The sequence below is a fragment of the Acanthaster planci genome, linkage group LG05, assembly GCF_054643075.1.
Source record: "Acanthaster planci isolate LZ-2023a linkage group LG05, COTS_SCS, whole genome shotgun sequence".
Classification (NCBI taxonomy): Eukaryota; Metazoa; Echinodermata; class Asteroidea; order Valvatida; family Acanthasteridae; genus Acanthaster; species Acanthaster planci.
This window is the reverse complement of record NC_141781.1, coordinates 17,506,475-17,530,897: the sequence shown is the minus strand read 5'-3', so window position 1 is coordinate 17,530,897 and position 24,423 is coordinate 17,506,475. Positions and strand designations below refer to the sequence as shown.

The window sequence follows — 24,423 nt, the reverse complement described above, 5'->3', positions numbered from 1 at the left end:
TGCAGATCAAATGTTCTTAGCCGCATGGAAGCTATCAGAGAAAATCTGCCTTCAGAGGGAATTTCGCTGTCAGTGTCCTTCACAGTCATGTCATCTTGGAGGGAGCAGTCCAAAAATCATTGATTTAGCTTGGAATCGACGGGCCTGCTGGTGTCTTCTGAGGCAAGCAGACCCTGTTCGAGTCCCTGTAGCAGTATGTTCATCTTTTCTTCAACATATGTTAGATTCAGGGTTGCTATACAGAACTGTCAATGTATATAGACGGGCAATCTCCTCAGCACACGTCTTTGTAGACGGAGTATCAGTTGGGCAACATCATATAGTTAAAGGGCGTCTTAAATCTGCGTCCTCTACAGCCCCGGTATAATTTCACATGAAATGTGGCAACTGTGTTGAAATATTTCAAGTCTTTATTTGGCAATCGTCAGTTATCAATCAGACAGTTAAACTATAAATTAGTCATGCTTATTGCACTTATTACGGCCTGTCGCTGTTCATCACTGACAGCAGTGAGTCAGGAATCGGCGAAATATACTTCCCCAATTATGTAAAATGAATGTCTGCAATGTAATTATATAAGACAATAGAGGCACAATTTGTGTGTGCATTTCTGCAGGCATTTTCAACCCTCCCGATAAAGTGGGTCGCAGGTCACCGCCGCCAGTCAATATTGCTCATCAAGCTTCTAAAAGACAGCCCAGCATTTAAGCGAGGGGCACACATAGAAAAGAGCGCCATTTTTCAAAATTTGAATACCAAATGAGGACTACTCCATTGGCTTCAAAGGGCGGTTAGATTGTAATACATGTACAACGAACGAATGTACAGTGTGAGTCTCTCCTCCATTATCTTATATAATTCCAATTATATTGCAGGTATAAGAACTTTACATGATTGGGGAATTTTATGAGACAGTTTATGGAACTATTTGTTTTCCAAAACTTTATAATGACCCTTACCAGAGGATTCTGCACTTTATTTAAATCATAGGGTATTCCTGATACAGTGAAAGCTCTCTTTGTGACATGATCAAACGTCCAAGGTCGATCAATAACAGCACGTGCAAAGTAGCGGACGTATCCCAAGGTTCCTTCAAAAGAACACGGCAGCGGTCTTGTTGGAAGCTGAAACTTAAATGGCAGACAGTGTTGACCGGCAGGTAATTCCAACCGAGATTCGTCGGTATCTGTTCTCTCTGGAGAAGAAAACAGGGATATTCATGCATTAGGAGTCAGTCAAAATGACTACTATATACGGAAGCGTATAAGGGCCACCTGTACAAAAAAAACCCGATTTTTTTGAGTTACTATCTCTGCTTGGCAAAATACAAATTGACTATGTCGCCACGGCGATATAAAGTATCTCGCTATGGCAAGTTAAATAGTTGAACGTGTATCTTGACGTAGCAAGTTAGGCCTATACGATCTTGCCGCAGCTTCAAATTGATATCCCGCCGCGGCGACAATAGTTTCACAGCCCTAAAATCCTATATAGCGGGTCGTATCATCACGGTTGAATGCAATAAGATTGTGTCTTAGATTGCTTCATACAAAAAGAAGTCTCCTTTTTCGGTGTGAATTCCCATATTCGGAAGTAAGGTAGACTGTTGAAAGGATTATGGTGCATTTTCATTTATACTTACAAATAATCCTATATAATTAAGCGCTGCGGGGGGACCCTGAAAAAAATGGGGAAAAGAGAAAACAGCCAAAGAAATGAAAAATAGAAATGATATGGTATGAAACTATCAATTTGCTTGAGAAAAAGGGAGTGGACTCCCCTCCCGCTGTTAATGGTTTTTTAGGTTGATGTCCCCCCCCACCGCCGGAAAAATTCCTGGCGACGCCCATGCCCATTTTTAGCCAGTGTGTGGTGCCATTTCATATCATACTAAGCCTCGATAGTTATATATGAATTTGGAGATTTCAATGGGCAAAAAACAAAAATGAAAAAAAAGTGAAAGGGACAAAAACACGCACTTTTTCATCAAATGGATTGCAATCCCAAGGCTCTTTGATCTCACATCCATACGTTCACTCGACACAAACCACCCACACAGCCCAGGGTGCTGAGAAGGGAAATATGTCGAGTGCTTATTGAAATAGAGTTCGATTTAACATTTTGAACAAGGGTCGACACTTCTCGGTACGCATAACACGTGAGAACTTAACGTGTAATCGGGATGAAACGAAGTAACCCCAAAATGCTTTGCGCGTCCGTCGCTATGAGGTATTTCATGCCTTGCATTTGTAAAAGTGCTGTGTTTGTTATCCATTTTATATGTGTAGGTTTCCCGGCCGTATTATCATCTACACGAATTAGCGACAGTTTCAGTCAAATTAGATTGATGATATATCAACATTCAAAGAGGAAACTTGATCATTCAATTTCATTCTAAGAGCATGCGACTGCACAATTTTCTTATTCGAACAGTGAATGGTCAGCACTCAAAATGGACAAAAAAGTGCAAAAAGCGTTCGCATTTGCGTGGACACTCCCGCCGTATGTGTTTCGGCGTTCAATTTCATGAATCGATCAGCAAGCGTTTGTCAGATTCATTCAATGTTATTCATTGAATATTAAATCTTTTAAGTTTTTTCTCTGTGACTAATTTATGCATACTATTTCATGAAGGGAAACGTTTCGTTCATGGATAGAGATCTCTATAAAAATGCCGTTGAAGGAAGAGCTTGTGAACAAACGTCGAAACACACACCGCGGTCGTGTAATTGAGGGCAGTGAATAACCTCCAAAGCAAGATCAATAATAACAACCTATATTGAAATGGGAAAAACTGAAAAACTTCCTAATGGTGGGGCACATCACTCAAAGATGGACGAAGAGATGAACAACCATCTTCAAGACATTGTCGAGACGAACCCGCTCCAAACTCTCCACCAAATGAAGGAGATTTCACAGAGAACCTCCCTCAAAATCCTGAGGTTTCTACGTCCACCATAGCGAGGGCATTGGATGGTATGCTGATGACTCTGAAGATTGCAGAAGATGTACCTGACGCTACGGATTTCCCCCCGTGTGTTCCTGCAGCGGGTGGTATAGGTAGAATGGTTTCTACAGCATGGGAACTGCGTTTTTATAGATGAAACTGGTTACAATATCTGCACAAGACGCAACCATCGCAAGGCTCCACGAGGTACCGGTATGCTGGAGAGGAGATTAGTGCACGGGCACCGAGGGCCCAACGGCCCATAGTGCACCATCAGAGTACTTTCGAGACTGACCAGCTGAGGTAGACATTCGAAGAGTTCCTCGCTGACACAGTAGCAGAATGTGATGTATTGTTGCCTAGGGATGACCCCATATACCTTATTTACGACAACGCCAAGGCTTACGTGAAAGCCCAGCTTTCTGATGGAGTCAACCCAAACATTGAAGCTAAGCTCCTTCAACCTTATTCACCATTTCTTAACATGACAGAGATGTCTCACTTGGCCTTCAAGGCTGCAGTAAAGAGGACTTTGGGGCTACCGACGTGGTAGAATCGAGTTGGGAACAGGTAGGCAGCTCTCAGCTAGCTAGCGTCAACCTGCAACAGTAGAGATGCGACCTCCTGAGAAAAGTGGCAGAGCAGAACATTGACGCGAAGTTGAAAACTTCTGTTAAATAACAGTCGATACTATTGTCAATTGGCATTACAGAAGTTGCTGGTTTGGGACAGCACATTCTACTGCCAATTTTTCTCTGTTTACTAACAGGAGATTCTTATGGAAGTGTATTTAGAACATCGTAAGAAAAAAAATTATTTGTACGTACGGATTACTATTTCGTACGTACGGATTACTGAACGTGCGTATGGATTACTGAACTGTATTTATGGATTAGTAATCCACATGTTGCATTGCATGACTAGCGGAACCAAGAGAAGGTGGGATTTCCAGCGGCGTAGCCAGGATTCTGAGAAGGGGGGGGGGCTTCACTGTAAAGGGGGATGGGGGTTGACTCTACTTTGCTGGTTCCCGAATGACAATGAGATAGGCTACATGCGTTGTGTACGCGTCCGGCCCTACCAACAAAACTACATGGCTCTCTTCTACCGATGAGGGGACGCTTCTCCTCAAGACGGAATTTGGAATGCGACCAGTGCCTAGGATTATTATTTACAAAACCGTACGTACGAAGTAGTATGTACGAAATAATAATCCGTAAGTTTTAAATCATAATCCGCATGTACGAATTAATTTTTTTCTTGCCGTGTCCTAAGAATCTCCTTATAGAGAGAAAATTGACAGTAGAGTGCAGAATTTACTAATTTACTAATTCGTATTTTGCTTCTGTTTAAAGTGTTATGAAAACAATGAATTTGAGCGAAGTAAAAGCCTTTATCAGAACTGGAAAAAAGTGGGGAAATGTCTAAAAAGGATGAGAACAATAGAATGAAACACGAAAGCAAAAACAGTACTTTAAAAATGTGACCAAAAAAAAGAAAAGAAGGCACTGTTTAAGAGAATCCAAAAAATCTTAGCATACATGCTCATTTTAAGGAGAGATATTGTGTTTCTTGTGTATAAAATAAAGAAATTGCAAATCAGTAAACTGCATCTAAAGGATTTTTCTTTCAGCATCCGTGATGAAGGTCCAGGGAGAGTTTCATTTTTACATTTTATTTAAACGGGCAATCAGTATGGGAGCAAATGCAGTGTTGTAGCCAAGACCTTGATGTCCGAGACCAAGACCAAAACCGAGACCAAACATTAAAATTTGATACCTTTTATACAAAGGTAAATGAGGACATGCAGCATGAGATGATGAAATTATACCGAATGAATAAAATAAAACACTAACATACAACACTCCATCAAACATAAATAGATTAAATATTTCTTCAAGACTTGACACGTTTTATTTTACCTCTGAGAAATACAATGTAGTTGTGATGAGCTGCAGACTTTTGATATATATGTCAATACCATTAGCGCGTCTATGGTAATTATAACCGTGAGCTCCCGAGCCTATTTTCATTTAAATTCCGCTGAGATGTATTACATATTTATACGTTTCATACAAACCTATTGGGCATGATATGTCCAGTACCACAGTAGGCCTATGAAGTGTTAATCCTGAATGTCAGAGTTAACCAGTGATACTATTTTAATGATCACTGGACTGGTTAGAAAGGTCAGCCAAATTACCCACTGGTATGTGTGAAATCGTCATGTTAGACCTGAGTGACCCCACTGATGTAAACATTAAAACAAAAAATTAAGAAAAAGTAAGTATCCAAATAAGATCTGGTATAGTAGATGTACGTGTATCTAGTACATGTATGTACATGTACACTGAGCAACAATGGGCGGATGTGTGCTAGTGAAATAAATGGCTCATTGCATACAATAGTTCCAGTGCTTCCAACCTCATCTCCGTCGTGTTGAGCAATACTTTCCAAGGCTATCTCCGGTGTTGGAAATACTGCATACTGCTTGACTAGTCTCCATTCGAGCATCAATTTCATTCTACATCTTGGAAATCTGAACATTACGGGGTCGTATTTACATCCATGTTTGGAAACTACACTCGTGTGGAGGTCAGCCGGTGGGTGGGTTCATGAGTGATAGCTAGGTACACATTTTGATGTGGTCTCGATAGGTCTCGGGGGGAGACCTGAGACTTTGACATCAGACACCGGGACCAAGACCAAAACCAGCACTTTCGAGACCGAGACCAACCCTCCTGAGACCGAGACTTTGATACGACGAGACCAAGACCGAGACTTAATATGTAATTCGTTTTAGATATATAAAAAATAAACACTCACAAGACAATACGTGGGACACGCTTCTGGCGTGTTTTCTATTTGTGATCCCCTTTTCTGTTCTATCCTCATCTTCATTTGCCGTATATTTCTCTTACCTTGAAGTGTTCCAGTTTGAAGGCCCAAAATGCGAACATGATTGTCTATAGACGAACACGAAAGTAACTTTTGGGAGGAATTTCTCATTCCAGTCACCCAGCGCGAAATCGAATGACGGTTATGCACCGCTGAATAATTGAATGAAATTAGTTCTAAATTGAATTTGTTACAGTACACTATTGGAAGTCTGTAAACGAATTTGAAGACTCTACCGTATGAAAAAAAAAACATGGGAGCAACCCGCTGAAAAAATCCTTCGGATACGAATGAACAATAATGAATTTGACTGTGAAGATGACGAATTCGGCCGGGAAGACCTACACTATCAATTAATAAATTCCGACTGTTCAAATGCTACAAACGCAAATGGTACTCGTTTTAATGTTGTTTGACACTTGCAAAATGTAGGAAGGAATTTAAAACAGTCTACCCCTCATCTAAATGTGGAAATTCATACTCAAGATTTACATTTCTTTTGTTTTGTTTGTTGTTGTTTTAAGGAAACCCAGCTTTGGTGAAATGTAACATCTCCTTTTATTCAAGCAATCTAAAGCCAAACCTCACTGAATTCCACACTGAGGACACATTTGAAATCAGTGGCACACTAAATAGGACTTATGAAACTATTGAAATATTTACGGCGGTGGGATATCAATTTCACACCGTAGTCTTAATTTAAATTGCCGCGGCGAGATACTAAATCGCCGCGGCAAGATAGTATTTCTTTGCGGTGAGAAAGTATTTCGCCGCGTATTTCGGTATTTCAGCACGCCCAGGTAGTAACTCGGAAAAAAATTGTAAGTGTCCCTTATACGCTTCCGTAGACTACAACTCCACAGAAGAGGTAACATCATACGGTCGACATCATAAGTTATTCTGCAGACAAAGTTCTTTCTTTGTTGCTTACGTGCAGTATAACATATACCCAAACCTGTATCGGGAACTCGATAATTAGGCTGTAGGCCTACTCGTTTATGCACTCACAAAGATAAATCCAAATTCAAGTTGGAATGGGCAATTATCCCTTTAACAAATTTTTGAAGGGACTGGAGATGTACGGTTGAAAAGAAAAACTCATCAATTCACGTGTTATTGCACTTGTGGATGACACTACGTCATTCAGCAGTGAGAAATTAGACATCCGAAAGCCAAGTGTTTGTGCATGCGAGAGTTACAAATGTATTCCATTTGGCGCGCTGACTGTCAAATTTCCCCCTTTAAAATTGCCTTTCCTTTATGACCTCTCGACAGAGCACTATTTTCCAATAAACTTTGCCACAGCAGTTAATAGGGAGAGTTGTGACATGTTTCGATTGTAGGAACCAACATAAGAATAATAATAGTGATTTATTTTTAATATAGCATATTACTTTAATAAACGCAAATGCACAAAATTTCAATGCGCTTTACAGATTAAAACAGCAGGAAATATGATTATATAAAATACAGTACAATTAACCCACTAATAGGGGCACAAATAGCTATAATATGATATGGGTAATAAAATAAAAGAGGTTTCACTGTCATCATACCCTTTCCCCAAATTGTGATGTACTGGTCGAAGTAATCTTCTCCAGCTACATACAAGACGGTAACTTTAGATTTGCCTCGAGGTTCGATTTCCGTCCATGTAACAACTGCTCTACCTTTCCAGTGCATGTAGATTCCTGTGAATGTTAAAAGGTTTAAAGAGAATGATAAGTCGAAGAAAGTGTAACATTTTCTTGTCCAATCCTGCAATGAATGGGAATCTGCACAACCAATGCCGGCCCCACATACACTGTACATCACAGAAAATTACTGGATCCGATTAATTTCCGTTTATAAACACTACGATAACAAACATAACATGGTTTACACAACTGGTCCCTTTAGATTTACATAAAGTCAAAAGAACGATTGACAAAGCAAATAAACAGGAAAAGTGCAAGAATCACGGCATAGTAAAATAATATGAAAACTTTAATTTCAAAATAAGATTAAGCCCTATCCTCAATGTCATCATTATAGTATGGTTTTACACAACCACAGGCCTTCTTATTCACTTCTGTAAAATGCTAGAGGGGGTAGGCCTTCGAATGGCTCTCAGAGGAAATGGCCGTTATAAATGCTGTGTTAGTTTTTTCATTAATGATTATAATTAATTGATAACAGAAACAATGAAAAGTTTAAATAAAAACAGGAGGCATTTACGCGGTATATCGAATCTAATTTGAGAATCACGACCATAGGAGTGATAAATCTGAGAGTTACAACTGCAAAATATGCTTCACCATTAATAATCCTAAGTTGAAAACAAAACACTGAGATCGTCAGAGCTATGCTTCTGTGTGTATACGAGTATACAGAACTGAAACAATAAGTTTAGGAGCAGTGCAAATTTGAACTTCGTTACTGATGACGTTATTGTTTTACCAACAGTTACAATTCAAGCAGAAACAGACTACGGTGTTCTGGAAGTGCCATCTGACTTGTTTGAGATCCTAACATATTTTTTCTTGGGATGACAATATCATAGAGGCAAGATGTCGACATCGTGAGATAAATTATCACAAAATGACGGCATCCTAACAGTTGGATGACGACGTCCCGAGATAACTATCACGGGATGGCGACTTCGTAAGAGTGGAATAATTGCATTATTTGTCAATGGGTGCAATGACAAACCATCTTGAAAACGCACAGGTGGCCTGAGATGCTATTGTGTTTTTAAATAAAGCACTGTCTTCCCATTGCCATACATGATATTATGTGGATTGATAAAAAGTCATGATGTCTCACCGCCTGTTACTAGTTGTGAAGTAGACATCAGCCTTGTTAAATATCTCTGGATGATAATATCCAGGGATAATGATTATCTCAAGATGTCGTCATCCAACATTTACGATGTCGTTATCCCATGATAATTTATCTGTGATTTTGGTTGAGAAATTAGATCATATTGACTATTGACTTTTTGTGACGTTACAGTAACGTTACGAGTTTTAACGTAAGAGATTACTGTGGTAAAAAACGGAATATAAAAGTTAGCATTTAACAAAGAGATTTTTGACGTCATCAGTCTGTATGTGGAATAAACCCCTTAATTAAATAATTATGAACGAAATGCATAATAGGGGTGGTTTCCTGTGGAGTGAACGATCGGAATACGCAATCTAGACGGTTTACGACAGTTTAAGTTTAGCACGTTTAAGCAACACCTCGCATTGATAGCAACTGTGTGAAAAAGACCATTTTGAAAATACAAGAGGCTAAAAGATTGAAATTTCTACTCATTAAATGTCATTTGTGACATGTAATACGTCCTATACGAAGGCCTTAAGTAAGCACTGGGCTTTAATCTTTTTCAGCACCATTTTGCCGAAAGGCACAAATGAAACACCCCTTTGCATACCACAGGGTGCAGACCACTAATTAAAGTGAGAATTTCCGGGCCAGCTCATTAGCATTAAAAGTGCCCCACAGTATATTTTGAAAAAGCAATTGTTGACCGATAGCTACTCCGACATGTCGACCTCCGATGCTAGCGATGCCAGCGGTAGGCCGGCCTATGGACGACAGTGAAGATGGCGGCAGCAGCGAAGCCCGATTATCGGCGCAGGCGAAACAAAGCTGGACCTTCATGGCGAAAATACGTGAAGACAGCACCCAAATTTAAAGGTTAACAGTCTAATGAAGATGTCCTTCATTTCCGCAATTTCCCACATCAGTGTTCGAAACAATGCATAGTCAGCTTCTGGTGTAGTTCATGGATGTCAATCCCGAGGGGTGGGAACTTACACCCCCCAAAAAAAAATTAAAGGCTTGCCTAAGACGCAATGTTTGCAAAGCATTATGGGTTTGGATGACATGAAAGAGGCCAGCCCTTTGAGAGAAGTACCTGCAAAACGTTAATGTATTTCCATTTTGTTCCATACTCCAATTCATGCCACCCTCTTCTGACAATGTTGCATTATTGATTTGGGATGTAGATACATGTATTCATAAACTTGTCAATATAAAGTTGGCAAAAAAAGAAAAGCTTGGGAAATCCCTTCCAACCACACAATTGTTTTTGCCATGGACTGTGCTTTGACTAGGAATGTGAATATAAATGCTCCAGTATAGTCTAATCGAATCATGACTTCAATGTAGCTCATTCATCCCGCGTTGACCAGTCACATCTAATTTCAGCCTGTACAGTGACTGGTGTCCTAACAAATACAGTTAAGGGGGATTTCTTCTTCTTGCAAACGTGTTGAAAAACACTTGCTTTTTTTAGAGCTGTTACCTATATATTACACATCTAATGATCGGCCAGAATAATCCGGGTGATTGTAAGTCAGCAGCAGTAGTAGGTACAACCCTGATGCCATACATGTTCCTTAGCAACCTCATGGGTTTTTCTTGTTTCTCTCACAGGCCACTGTGACACTGGAGCAACACATTCTGAGGAATGGACAGACTTCATGCCAGTACAGATCCTCCAGTTATGTTTCTCGTAAGTGGTGTGGGAGCTACTGGTCACTGAAACCAATCGTTATGCTGAGCACAGCATAACGGAGAGGTCACCGGGCCACCAAGTCGTTCGTCTCCAACAACCATTCTAGAAATGGTGGCCTTTGTAGCATTGCTGTATGGGTATCAACAAGCGGCCTCACCGTACTGGAGCAACTGGGACATGTACACAGTGCCATCTATCCGACAACCACGTCTCGCAACAGATTTATGGCAATTCTCAAATTCTTCCATCTGAATAAACAACCAAGCAGCTCCAAATATGTACACTACTCCTGACAAGCTAACAAAAGTCCGCTAATTCGTTTAGACAATAGTACCCTCGTTTCTTCGTAATTACATACCTAGCCAAACCTTGCTCCTGACGAGACCATGATCAAATTCAAGGGAAGTATCATTCAAACAGTATATGCCAAGAAAGCCAACCAAATGGGACATCAAGTGTTTCTCCTTGAACGAATCTGAAACGGGGTGTTACAACTGATAATGTAGTAACCAACGTATAATGTATCACCAACCGATAATGTACCAAAATTGCCGATAGTGTAGTAAACTTTCTAACCGATAATGTATCACGTGTCGACGGAAAATGCAGTAGCAAAAATACTCTAACCGATAATGTGTCACCACAGAACTGATGATGTATCAACGGATAATGTATCAAACTGTTATGTCATTAGACTGGCAGTTGCTATGGGGACAGTTTTTGAATACTCGTTTCGATCGAGTTGTATGATCCCTAGTTGTATGGAAATCAATGATTTCTTCCTCCATGTTTGGGCCTTGTCCCATTACTATGTTCATACAATGTTCAGCTTCCGCCTCCGAGTGATGTGACGTCATCAAACCGAACGTTTGGCGGATCCAAGATTTTGTCTTGGGTTGGGGAGGGCGGCCGCTGTACTCAATGGGCGGCAAATTACATGAACAAATGGCGACAAACCCAGATCGGTGAACTTTTTTCCCTAAAACGGTGTCATATAACAATTATCCACACCTGATTATATAGCCAAGTTAAAGAAAAATTGGTTGCTGGACTTGGTCGTTTTATATGGTCGTTATCAAGGGCGGATCAAGAACACCCCTCCCATTTTTCCGGGGGGGGTGGCATTGATAGGCACATCATTTTGGCGTTGGTAGATGTTGGAGAAGTGATGTGACACAAACGTAGGTCTTATTATCACAAGCTATTTTGAAATGTTGCAAAATATGTCACACAAGTGGAACCCCTTATTTGGACACTACATGTAGTTTTAATTACTTCTTCACAATTGCAGTTTTCTCTTCCAGCGTTCTGTCACGTATTGGAACATCATAGTTCCCTTCGACCAGTCATTCCTGTACTGTACATCTGACAGGGGTTGTTTTCCATGCCCATCACGAAACAGTGCCAACCTGACAAGAAATATCGCGGACACGACATATCGGGAACATACGGAAGCGTATAAGGACCACTTGCAATTTTTTCGAGTTATCTCGCTGCGGTGAGTTAAATGAGTTTAATAGTTGAGTGTGTATCTCGCCGCAGCGGGCTGCAAGATCTTGCGAATATTTCTATAGTTTCATAAGTCCTATTCAGGGCGCCGTTTTCAAATGTACATTTAGGATGACATGCATTGAGATTTGCTTTTAGATTGCTAATTGGAACAGCAGTGGATGCTACATTTCCACTATACTAGATAGCCAAAACAAAATAAATCTCTTTTGGGGCTATGAATTTCCATATCCGCAAGTGGGGTAGACTACTTTGACTCATTGGTAGAGTGCCTGTTGAAAGGATTACCATGCCTTTTCATTTATACTTTACATAAGCCTATTACCGCGAGGGGGCCCCTGAAAAGAACACACACACAAAAGTAAACAGCCAAAGAAATAAAATTTGAAATGAAATAGAACATAAGTATTTGCTTGAGAAAAAATCAAATCCCTTCCCGCAGTTAAATGTTACAAGACCCCCCCCCTCAAAAAACTACTGGCGACACCCATGCATATTTTTGGCCAATGTGTGTTGCCATTTCGGACCAAACCTCGATGTGAATATCATTCTAACATTAATATCTGCTATGATTTAGGAGATTTCAGCAGGCAAAAAGAAAAATGAAGTGAAGGTGAAAAGAAAATTAACACACTTTCTCATCAACTGGATTGAAATTCCCATATTTTTATGTCGAGAACTTAATGGATGAAGTCTATATTAATTGACATCTGAACACGATTTGGAGATTAGGGCACGAAGTAACCTTAAATGCTTTGAGCGTCCAAAGCAGTGAGGTATTTCATGCGTTGCGTTTGTAAAAGTATTATTTTGGATTTCCATTTTAAGTACTATAAATTAATAAATTTCGACTGATAAAAGTTTAAATATAACTTCCAAATCTGCTTGCTTTTGTTTAGCATTGGAAAATGTAGGACGAAATAAAAAACAGCTTACCCTTTATCTGAATGTGGAAATTCACACCATAAAATAAGATTTCGTTGTCTGTGTGTTGGAGAACAAGCTTTGTTGAAATGTAATATCGGTTTTTTGGGGTCCCAATTAGCAATCTAAAGCCAAATCTCGTAGCATTTCATCCCAAAGATACATTTGAAAACGGTGCACTGCATAGGACTTATGAAACTATTGAAATATTTTCTGCGGTGGGATATCAATTTGACGCCGCGGCAAGATCTTATTACATATTCAACAATTTAACTCGCCGAGGCGAGAAAATAACTCGAAAAAATCTGCAAGTGGCCCCTATACGCTTCCGTAGGAACACACGCTTGCCGGGAGATGCCATTTTAATTCCGACAGGTATGTACCACGTGCATCACTTGTGTTATGGCAAATGCATAGCGATCCTACCGTCACCATAGCTTGCGTAGTTTTATGTTACCCTGACCTGTCAGAAAACATACAGTGATTAATGCCCCATTAATTCGAGAGCATGTTTCCCCACACTGCGGGAATATACTACAAGCTGAATCGTATGATCCGGGGTATAGTCAGTGGCGTAGCCAACGGGGTGCGGGGTGGGGGCTTAGACTGCCTCCCCCCCCCGGCGATGAAAATCGGCAATGGGGTAAGAATAAATAAGCAAGGTAGATTGAAACAGAAGGAGGGGGAAAAAACATTTAGTTCAGAAAAGGGAAGAAAATGGAAAGAGAAGCAGAACCGAAAAGGAGGGAAGGAAAAGGAAGGTAAAGGGAACCAGGGCTCATTTGGATCCACCTTTTCAAGTATGAAGGTAAAGGGAACCAGGGCTCATTTGGATCCACCTTTTCAAGTATGAAGGTAAAGGGAACCAGGGCTCATTTGGATCCACCTTTTCAAGTATGAAGGTAAAGGGAACCAGGGCTCATTTGGATCCACCTTTTCAAGTATGAAGGTAAAGGGAACCAGGGCTCATTTGGATCCACCTTTTCAAGTATGAAGGTAAAGGGAACCAGGGCTCATTTGGATCCACCTTTTCAAGTATGAAGGTAAAGGGAACCAGGGCTCATTTGGATCCACCTTTTCAAGTATGAAGGTAAAGGGAACCAGGGCTCATTTGGATCCACCTTTTCAAGTATGAAGGTAAAGGGAACCAGGGCTCATTTGGATCCACCTTTTCAAGTATGAAGGTAAAGGGAACCAGGGCTCATTTGGATCCACCTTTTCAAGTATCTATTTTTTCGGGACCCGAAACCCCACGACGCAAATTCTAGACCCACTTTTGGGGAAACCTAAAACTTTGCCTCATTCCTCTCCCCCCCCCCCAAAGTGCGGGGGGGTTCTTGATCCGCCCTTGACAACGACCAAATCCAACAACCGAATCCAACAACCAATTTTTCTTCAACTCGACTATGTGCAGGGAATTTAAAGGGCCTGAATGAAGTCATTAAAGTAATCTGGTGTAAATAATTATTATATGACACCGTTATAGAAAAAACAAGGCAAAAGGTTCACGGATCTGGCTTTGCTGCCATTTGTTTAAGAAATTTACTGCCAATCCTGGGTGCGTCGTTGAAGGCAACTGCGTATGTGTTCGGACAAGTTCATTTTCAAATATTACGATGTCAGACAAAAAATTGAGCACAGCCAAAATGCATCCTCTGGAACGATAGAGTTCAGTATATATTTATCAAACAAGTTCAACTCACTTCTGGTTTGATGAGGTCATCGGTCAAGGGAAGGCAAATGCTGACAATGTAGCTTATCATACAACAGCAGTACCTCGACCTGGTGAAGTTGAAACTTTGTTGATGGGTTTGAAAATCAGGGACACTGCATCTTTGCTGATAATTGGTACACCAGCCCTGCTCTTGTTCATAGGTTAAGCCAGCTAGGCTTTGGCTTTTGTTGAACTGTGCGATACAAGACTCAAGGAATTCCACATCTTGCAAACCCCCAAAGGTTTTCTATGGCTGAAGGAGATAAACCCTGCTTTATCAGAAGTCAGGACAACTGTGTGTTGTATGGTAGGATAAAAGCCGTGTGACACTCTTGACTAACTATGGCAACTGTAGTGTAACTAATAAGCAGATTTCGTGTAAAAAAGGCTCTTACAGGTTATCGTGACATCAGCAAACCAAATACTGTCATTGAGTACAAGCAGCATATGGGAGGAATCGCTTGTGCATCACAACAGTGTGTGTACTATGCACATGCTCACAGATCGGTGAAGTGGTGGTAACGAGTAATTTTTGCTCTTCTAGACATATACGTCCTAAATGCAAGAATAGTGTGTAGGCCTAATAGTTTTAACATCAATCGTAAACTGTCCAATCTTGACATTCGACTCTATCTGATCCAAGGCCTGCTGTTAGCAGGGAAGAGTGGAGGTGCCGGACATGTGTACGAGAGCATCCCTTTTATGTCAGAAGGTGTGCAGCATTATCCATGCAAAACTACATGCATATAGGCAAAAGCGAAACTCTGTAGTTTGCAGTACCAAAACTCAGAGAAGCCAAACCCGCATTATTTGTTAGACGTGTGATAAGCCAATGTGTGTCAATGGACACTTTGAGAAATTTCACACCTAAGATTCCTTAAATCTGTCAACAGTTTGCCAATTTTTGTTGGTTTTTATTCCAGTTGACTAGAAATCCACATTCCACCCCCCCGTTTCAATATAGTGGCAGAAACGAGTCAGCATGGTGCAGAAAATAGAGTGTAACTGATTATTTTGGTTTAAAGAAAATGTCAGATTTTGTTGGTTTTTATTCCAGTGGACTAGAAATCCACAGTTCCCCTCACCGTTTCAATGTTGTGGTAGAAACGAGCCAGCATGGTGCAGTTTCTCCCAACATTGAAAGGGGGGTGGCATTTTGTACAGTGATGGTAATTTTTGCTTTTGTTCGGACCTCTTATATCATTTTACAGTTGAATACTTAATTTCCTATTTCCGGCTAGTGCTAACAAATAAGAATATTTGTTTTGTGAAATTTGGTTGCGAAAACATCAATAAAGGCAGACTAAGTGATTAGGTTGGTCTCTAGAAGCTTGTTTTAACTACTCCATAATGTTAATGTTGGTTTGACATAGTAAAGTCACGTTATGCCCATACAATCAGTAGAGGGCAGTATGCAAGCATGCACCATATGGCACTGAAAGGGTTAATCACTGAAAAGGGATACTGCTCGTCGAAACAATGTACGTTACGCAAAATAACTGATGTGTTACATTGTTTCGATCTGTCAAACGCTCCTGGTAAAGTTTACGACTGGCAAATACAGAAAAGTGACTATGCAGGAACATCTAAAAGGTTTGTGTCAAAACCAAGAAAGGACAGTTATACGAAGGTACTGTCGTTATTAATCTCCACAATGTCTTCGTAGGCATAAGCCGTTCTTCAGCTCATCCTCGTATGTATAACTTCAAGTTTAATACGGCTCAAACAAATGGCACGATTCCATTGCATTGGTCATGGCGAAACGTACACCAGGCGTGTGTCTTCTCAGACTGAAGTTATTATCTGTGACAAGTGTTGTTCTTTACTCAGCAGCAAGATCAATGGAATTCCATTTACCGTTCAAATATCTAAGATAAAATGAAATACCAGCGTTCGTGATAACGGTGATTAAGACCAATATTACCGGTCGCTCGGCAAGTGATGCCCCCTGCTGGTTTTGAGTTGTCAGTGCACTTTTACATCGCTATGCAACCAAGTTCTTTTACGAGGGATACTTGCGTGAATGCGCACTTACGTAGGCCTACACGTTTACAGTGGCTTAAATTTATGTCGGAAATGGGGGTAAGGAATGGGGAAAGGTGGCGGGGCAGGGAGAGATTTTTCTTGCCATGGAAATTTGAAAAGCGGGAAAGGGGGATGGCACCATAATTATGACACTATACATATATATATATATAGAGAGAGAGATCGGTGTAAATGATATTAATGTACATTATATGTATTTCATTCACGCAGAATCTTACATCAGAATGAATTATTTATGGCTTTTTAATGTTTTAGAGTGATATTGTATGCATTTGTTTTCGTTGGGAAGTCCGAAGATTTTTATAATCTGGTTTAATTTTTGGCTTACCACAAAAAGTGAGGGATGATTCAATGGCTCATCCCCCACCTCAAACGTCTCCCACCCCGATTTACGCCAATGCTGTCTGGTCAAAAACCCACAGTGATCCACGAGTTTAAAGAGATTGCCGCAATACATGAATGTAGGACTGCTTGCCTATGAGTCCAAAAGAATTACGATAAAAGTTTGAAAAGTAATAGCATATATCAGCTGTCAACATGTCTTCTGTCAACAGCAGCATTATTTTTTATAATTTATTTATTTTCTATATAGCCCAAGTTGTACACACAAATCCAACGGTTTTATATTCAATCTTGAACTCTTTCAAAGGTAAAGTGAATAGATTCACCCTCATCCTCTTAAATGATAGATTTCCAAGAATCAAAAGTAGCTGTTTGTCGATGTCAGTGCCTGAAAAAATATGTTCTTATTATCCTGAATTTCAAAATGAAAGAAGGGGAAGGCTGTAACCTGATCAAGTTTTGTTCACAATATATGTACGATTTGATTGGTTAAGTGTAACTCTTTAGTAAACACCGTTCACGACATTTTGTCCAATATTTTATACGGCATTGAAGCATGAGCAGCTATAAATCTACTAAAAAACCTACCGGTACCTATAACAAGCTCATCAGGACAGACGCCATGACCACAATGTTTTGTGCCCTTTTTATCCGTATCACTCAGCGCAGTTTGCTATACATCACAGTTCACAGCTATCGTTGACACGACGACTATTCCTTAAGTTTTTATAAATTATGTATTGGATTTCGAGTGCTGCGCGGGTTGTTCAAGCAATCGATAAGTGCCTCACACAGGCCCCAGTCAAAAGAGTTTTCGACGGATATGAATATACATTTACAATTCAGTTCTGGACTTCTTAAAATCTCCATAAGACCTTTGTAAAACTTGATGGAAAATATTGTCCCTTCTTCCTTTTAGTTTTATAAAGTTGAACCATGCCAAAGTTTTGCATGTTGAAATTCAAATCACTGAGTCCCATTATGGAAGAGTTTGGGTGAAGCCTCAGGAAAGCGTTTTCGACAGATATGAATATAGGGCCCCCCTACACATATACTGACAGGTCTCTCAAAATGACACATTCCAGTTACGTCATTGCAATTGCCAGAAAACATGAAAAGCACTTAGCGTAACTAAGGGGCTCAGGGACAAAGACTGCAGTGTGATGGAGATTTAAAAAGCAATGTGGCGACGCTAATGAAGTGATATTGGGATGGTAAAAATTGGTTAAACAGGACGAAAATTCTATTTTGCAAGGAAAATAAAGTTTTGGTTATGCATCTGATAAATTGTAGATAACACTGTGCGTATACCTTCGTGTCTTTTATGATTTTGTTTTGTTCATGCGTTTGACGCAAACATTGTTTCTTGGTCAAGTATATACACAGGAAATGTCATCATGTTTTGTAGGTCACTTATCTCCCACACCATTATTTGCTCCATCAAGCTACATAAAGTCAAAATAATACATGCATACACGAAAGATAAACACTAAAAACAGACTAAGAAATCTAATTTAAGGCGCCTTTCCATTATGTGTGTCAACACTTGCGCCACGCGTTGCATAGCCGTCAAAATCGCTTCCGATTTTGTCGATTTTGACGCCCCGCGAACGCAACGCACACGTGCGTTACGTTAATGGAGTCGATTTTTTTGTGTCAGTGACAATGAAACACATGAACGCATCGTATACGCAATGCACCCAAAAACGTACATATGGAAAGCCGCCTTTATGCAACAGACTAATTACAAAGGTTTTCTTGTGGAATCTATATTTCTTGGTCAAGTATTTACACAGGAAATGTAATAATGTTTTGCAGGTCACTTATCTCCCATACTCCTGACGACGGACTCAGCACGCAGTCCGAAACGTAATTGAGTATCCCCCGGATCTTTTCAAAACCACACATACTCCTAAGAATTCCTTCGCATGGTGCTACCACAAACCTTTCAACTTGAACCTATTGCTCTCTTTCACCTGAATAGCCTGAAATTCTATATTGTCAGTATATAATTACATGGAGGTCGAGTAACACGCTCCAGTGCTTACATGTACATGCTCCACTGAGCATAAGGCCTCTGAACCATGATTGAACCGTGATTGAGCAATGTACACAAAATAATGTGTTCTCAGCATCATACTATTCATAGCTCAATGCCCCCAAACACATACGTTCCTTATCACCCCATGGCCTGTGTACATTGTAGAGAATCAGTCTATTACAATGTGCAGGATGCAAGAATATAGCTGCAAGTAGATCGTTTTATAACGAAGTGGGTAAAATACTGCATAGGCCTACCTCTGAACTGCTTAGTTGCTTGCAAATCCAGGCGGACATGACCCTGAATGACATCCCCTCCATTGAAGACTTCTTGGTCATTATCAAAGATGATCTGGAATCCACTGATTTTACCCATTACAGCTGCAAAGGAAACTGATCTTTGAACAAATTTGCTCTACTCAGAGAAGCGTCTTCCTGCGAGTTGTGTCTCATCAATTTTTGCCCTCGTTGCTGAGGGTGTATTGTCATCAAAACAAGGTCGATGCGACAAACATTGGGCTTATTTCATGATTAAGCAACGTCTGTTAATATTCGCTAACTAGGCGTTATACGGAATGAACGGCAACGTCTAGTTTCAATTCAGTGCATAGGACCAAGGCTTGCCATTCACACGTACCATTCGCATTATGCAGAATATGTCGCTCATCAGTACACAGCATCAGGTCACGGACAAGCACAACTCACATCAGGATGAACTGTAGCCGCAGTGAGTGCAGAGGCTATTGCCAAAGAGCCATTACCAACTCATCTACGTGATGTGCATATGGTAATTAGACGAGGATACGTCGCGTAACGGGATGTTGAGCAATGGATTTAAATTCTGTAAATTTTAATGAGGATTCAAAGGTAGGGTACATATATGTGTACGTGCATGACATACGGAGTGTCACGAATTGGCATCGTAACCAAACTGCTCTACTGAGGCCACCAGTAATATCCTGGTAATGGTAGCATAACAGAAGGCGCGAGAAATGTAATCAATTACCACGAAGCATGTTCCCACATTTGACCCTTTCCCCGCTCTCAGTTATGTCTGATGTAGTGCTCCTGCAGCATTACGGCGTGTTTTCGCACAATGGGAGTCCTCAACGAAATACTAAGTGGGATGTATTTTCACTCAACATCAACCTCCTGCTGTTATTCATTCTAAATTTCAAGTTCTTTAAATCTACGTTTTGAAATGTTTGCTACGCAAGCAGAGAATGAAAATGCGATGATACTTTACTTTCCCTCATCACAGGGAGAGCTGTAGCAAGGGATAATTTCAATCCGTTTGCTGATCATGTCAGATTTCATCTCCCATTAAGAATTGTATTTCACAACAAAATAATTCATAGTAATGCACACGGCCGCTTGCTTCATTCCTGCGGTCTTTTCCAACATCACACCGTTTTTTGCTTTCACCCACAAACAGAAAGGTTTTGCCTCGAACTTGTCAATTAAGGACAGAAATAACTCCGACATAAACCAATGTCGGGCATGTAAGGCACTTCAAAGATGCGTTGCGTAGCCACAAGTACTGTACCTTCAATCTTTTTCTGGGTACATCTCGTATAAATGCCACGCATCCATTTTTGTACATGTACATGTACTTGATACACACGTAAGGTTTCAAGAAACTCTTGCATAAGATAGGATGCAATTAATGATGTGCGTTACACGGTCATGCCGCCAGCCAGCCTAGCAAAAGGTCATCTACGAGCGACAGCGACTTGTTCGAGTCCGCCAAGAGCTTCGAGTTTCCCTGGGCAAAATCGAAAGGGATCCGAATGGGCGAGCGAAACTGGTCATCAATTTGTTGTGAATTTCTTGACAAGAAGCAATGTTAAACTGCTTTGAAATAACAACGTCCGCATAGCTTTCATTTTACGATGAATGTTTCTATCTTCTCTAAACATTTGGCAAATACGAAGAAAGAACAAAAAAATTGTTGGTACAAAAAACAATTCTGTTGCCTTGAGCACGCACGAACGATTAAGACGTAGCATTGACAGACACATACGGCTCCAAGCATCGTCATTGTTTGAATGAAAGTTCACTCTGTCATTATGTTTTCTGGTGTTACAATGCTATATTGCTGTCGAGAAAAATGTGCATGAACTCATATTGGTGTGTATAGAGTGATGGCTAATGTAATACCCTTAAATCCTTAAGTCACTTATACAAAGCTGCACATTATGTATGTCAAGTTTGCCAGGATGTGTGGATTTCTATGAGTAATTATTGTTCCAGAACTATTCACGTCCAGCTTGACCCATACTACCCTCGAATGCCGTACATCTACGGTTTGAAATTTTGTAGTAGTCTGTCGGTAAGAGCCGAAATAAAACCAGATCAAAATATTTTACACACTTTTTTGATTTATAAAGTCATATACTTAAAGCAATAATCTACTTTTACGAACAACTGCGTTATGTCAAATTAACGAAACATGGAACCCATCGACTACAGGTAGGTTAATCTTTGCAATGTTTTACAATGTTGTTTATCGTAAATCGTAAACCCGGGGTAAAAACAAACTTGCATGAACAAGGAGACCTAGGTACGATATCGCTGGACGTGAAAGGTCATTAATGAAATTCGTTTTTTTCCGTCTCCAGGTGACTTCTCCTAAATATTAGTTGAGGAAGACAAAGCTAAAATTCCAACATGAGTGCTTCATGGGGTGGTTTCAGGAATTATTCTTCCAAAAATTCTAGAACGTGATAGGACGGCCCAATGTAAAATCCCCATAGGAGGACCGCGTGAGGGTTCCAGAAGCTCGCTGCGTGACCTTTGACTTTCAGGCTCGATCGTGAAAACCACAAAGAGGATTTTTTTTTCATTTATTTGTTTCTGTTTCAGGTGGTAGAGCAGTGGTACGGTAACCCAAAAGTCTCCAGTTCGAAGCCCGGTCCAGTCAAAGTTTCTTTGCTCGCTTTCAATATTAGTTTGAATTTTCCCAGTCAGTTTCCTCACTTTCTGTAGTCAGTTTTCAAAAATAATTGACAACTTCCTGAATAAAGTTCCATCACGGGTTTAGTTTAACAGTAGTCTTGTTGAAAACGCCATTCAGAAATGTTTGAATGCTTGTTGTCTTTATTTAAGCATTCGCATACAAAGACAAGAGCACATTGATATCCTTGGTCATCAAAAACAAGGACACAAGATTCAAAATGAATAACAATGTGGACAGGTATTAAAGCAAGGCGAAAAAAAACCGCTGCATCCGTGAAGATTCAGAGCGTTTATATAAAAACAGCCCCCATTCAGATGCAGCCTTGCATCCCCAAAACAAGGTCTGCACCACCAGAGGTAGAAATGTGTCCCTAAACAGGCTTACAGGTGGAGATTTGGACCATTATTTTTCAGTGTGTATAATGAGGACATTTTCCTGTGCAGCCTAGTTGAAAGCTTTTAGCAGTATACAGTGCCAAGTGCTCCCCCGTGAAGATTGGACACTTGTGTTTAAAATTAATCATAATTAATCGATCAGAAAAATGTGATACTCTTCTCAATGTCTGATACAAATTTAACGATTCATCAGCGCTGGTTGGGTAGTCCAGGCCGTTTTCATTCATGATGCAGGAACACATTTCGAACATAATCACAAGGCAAGGATTGTCGAAACGTGCACTCATGTTTACAGACTTCCATGTGTCAGCGTTGCTCCAGCAAACAAGAACCCTACTTCACGCCTCAGTAGGTCCGATTAATTTTGTGTTGGTCAACGTCTGTGTGTTGTGTGTACAGTTCGTACCTGCAGTGTCCTATCGTGTAAATAGATAATACATAAGTAAGTATAAATATTCATATTGCCATGGTCTCTTTATCATTTTATACGACATTGGGTTTTTATACTGCCTTTGACATGTGACTTACAGCCCGCGATTTTTGAAAAAGCGCTTTTTGCCACCGATCGTCTCAGACATGACGGCCGCAATATTTTTGTTATAAGCTATATTTCTAAAATTTTCCACCGGAAAGCCAAGTCTTGGAACGGTGATGGTCTCTGAGAGAGTCAGGAATTTGATCTGCCAACAGAACGTAAATTTGAGGTTCAGGTTTTATGAAATGTTCTATTATTTTCCTGTTTTATAAATCTGATCTTGAGTACATGTACCACTTCCAGTTGATTTACATGTAAGTGACCACAGAGGATGCACTGTTTCCAATCAGAAACTGATTGATGGGTATTATTCTAAACATTTCTTTATTACATATTAAGTGGTCTAAATTAAGTGTTCTAAATTTGTGATTTTGATCCAGTAACTTCGGAGCGGTTTCATTAGGCGATCAATATACATGCAATTATTTGTATTTAATGTTATCACTACCTCAATAGCCATTAATCTAGGCTGTGGCATTATTATTCAAATGGCATCCAGGACTGCATGAGCCATTAGCCCTAGTGATTAAAGTGTCGTACCGTGATCTCCATTGCCCTACCAACTGCCCGAGGCAGACAGGCCGGAGGTTGGCTGTAGGCGAGTTGGAACACCGACTGGCACCGCCACCAAGAACCTAGCCAAGTGCAACACCGCCGACACTTTTCCCGGCTACCTACTCAGAGGTTCCGGCACAAGGTTTAGGCCGATTGTTCGGGCAAGGGGACGGCCTTTGACGCGGAAAGCGTATTCTACTCGCGGTGGGCCCTGCATAAATGAGTTTTTTTTATCTAATTGCCGGCTTTAGTAAGGTTTTAATAATTGATAGTGAAGGATTAGCATTAAGTCGATAGCGAAGGGTTAAATAAACTAATTGATTGTAATTTTCTTTACAACCAAGAAGTAATTGCAGGAGCCATTTAAATTTCTACTAGTTATGTATCTTGCTTCGTTTTGCGAACGCGGACTATTATAGACTTAATTTCGGTCTCACGTGAAATGCTCCATTATTGACTTTTGTAAATATTTGTAGATACCAATAGATAATTAATTTGGTGTCCTTTGTTATACCATAGTATTTAGTTGTAAGTTATAATACATTTATTTAAATTTAAGAGAAGGTTTATATTTGAATCTTTTTGTGCCTGCATGAAGTTGTCTGGGAGCAAACACTGACCCGCAAAAATTCATGTCATGGTAACGGGGGGGGGGATAGTTGTGACACCATGTCTTCCTCTGAAATGGGACAAGGTGTAGTCATGGGCTCTATATGTGGAAGATCGAACGACGCCCACTGAGGCTTCTAGGATGGTGCAACCTTCAAATCCATTGATAGTTCCAGGTCGCCACAATAGCATCCCGACCCTGCTGCATCAGAAATTGGGAGAGACGTTTTAATATCGTGCTCGTAAACAAAGTGAGGGGTTTACGGTTCTCGGTGCGGTATATTGATGTCAGAGGCGTTGCCACTATCCGGCAGGGCAGCCGAAGAAAAAAATCTAGTTGAGACATTCTAATTTACGGAAACGTATTACCATCACGAATAAATATTTTTTCACGTACGTAAGTGATAGTATTACGTAAGTACATGTGCGTGATGGTACATGTA

The 24,423-nt window shown here is 40.3% G+C and overlaps 1 protein-coding gene across 3 annotated transcripts in view; it reads right to left on the bottom strand.

The window, feature by feature from the left end:
• LOC110987622 (arrestin domain-containing protein 3-like) overlaps window positions 1-19,806 on the bottom strand; it is a 35,764-nt gene extending 15,958 nt beyond the window's left edge. Inside the window, exons 1-4 of one of the 3 annotated variants that reach the window (XM_022250490.2) lie at window positions 19,565-19,806; window positions 19,186-19,308; window positions 7,402-7,536; window positions 960-1,195 (exon numbers count right to left, since the gene is read on the bottom strand). In XM_022250490.2, coding sequence (XP_022106182.1) covers window positions 960-1,195; window positions 7,402-7,536; window positions 19,186-19,308; window positions 19,565-19,607 — 537 coding nt within the window. In that variant the 5' untranslated portion in view covers window positions 19,608-19,806. Of the gene's footprint in view, window positions 1-959; window positions 1,196-7,401; window positions 7,537-16,873; window positions 19,026-19,185; window positions 19,309-19,564 lie in introns of those variants that run through there. The other 2 variants (XM_022250491.2, XM_022250494.2) reach the window with 2 other exon arrangements.
• Between the last annotated feature and the right edge of the window lie 4,617 nt (window positions 19,807-24,423).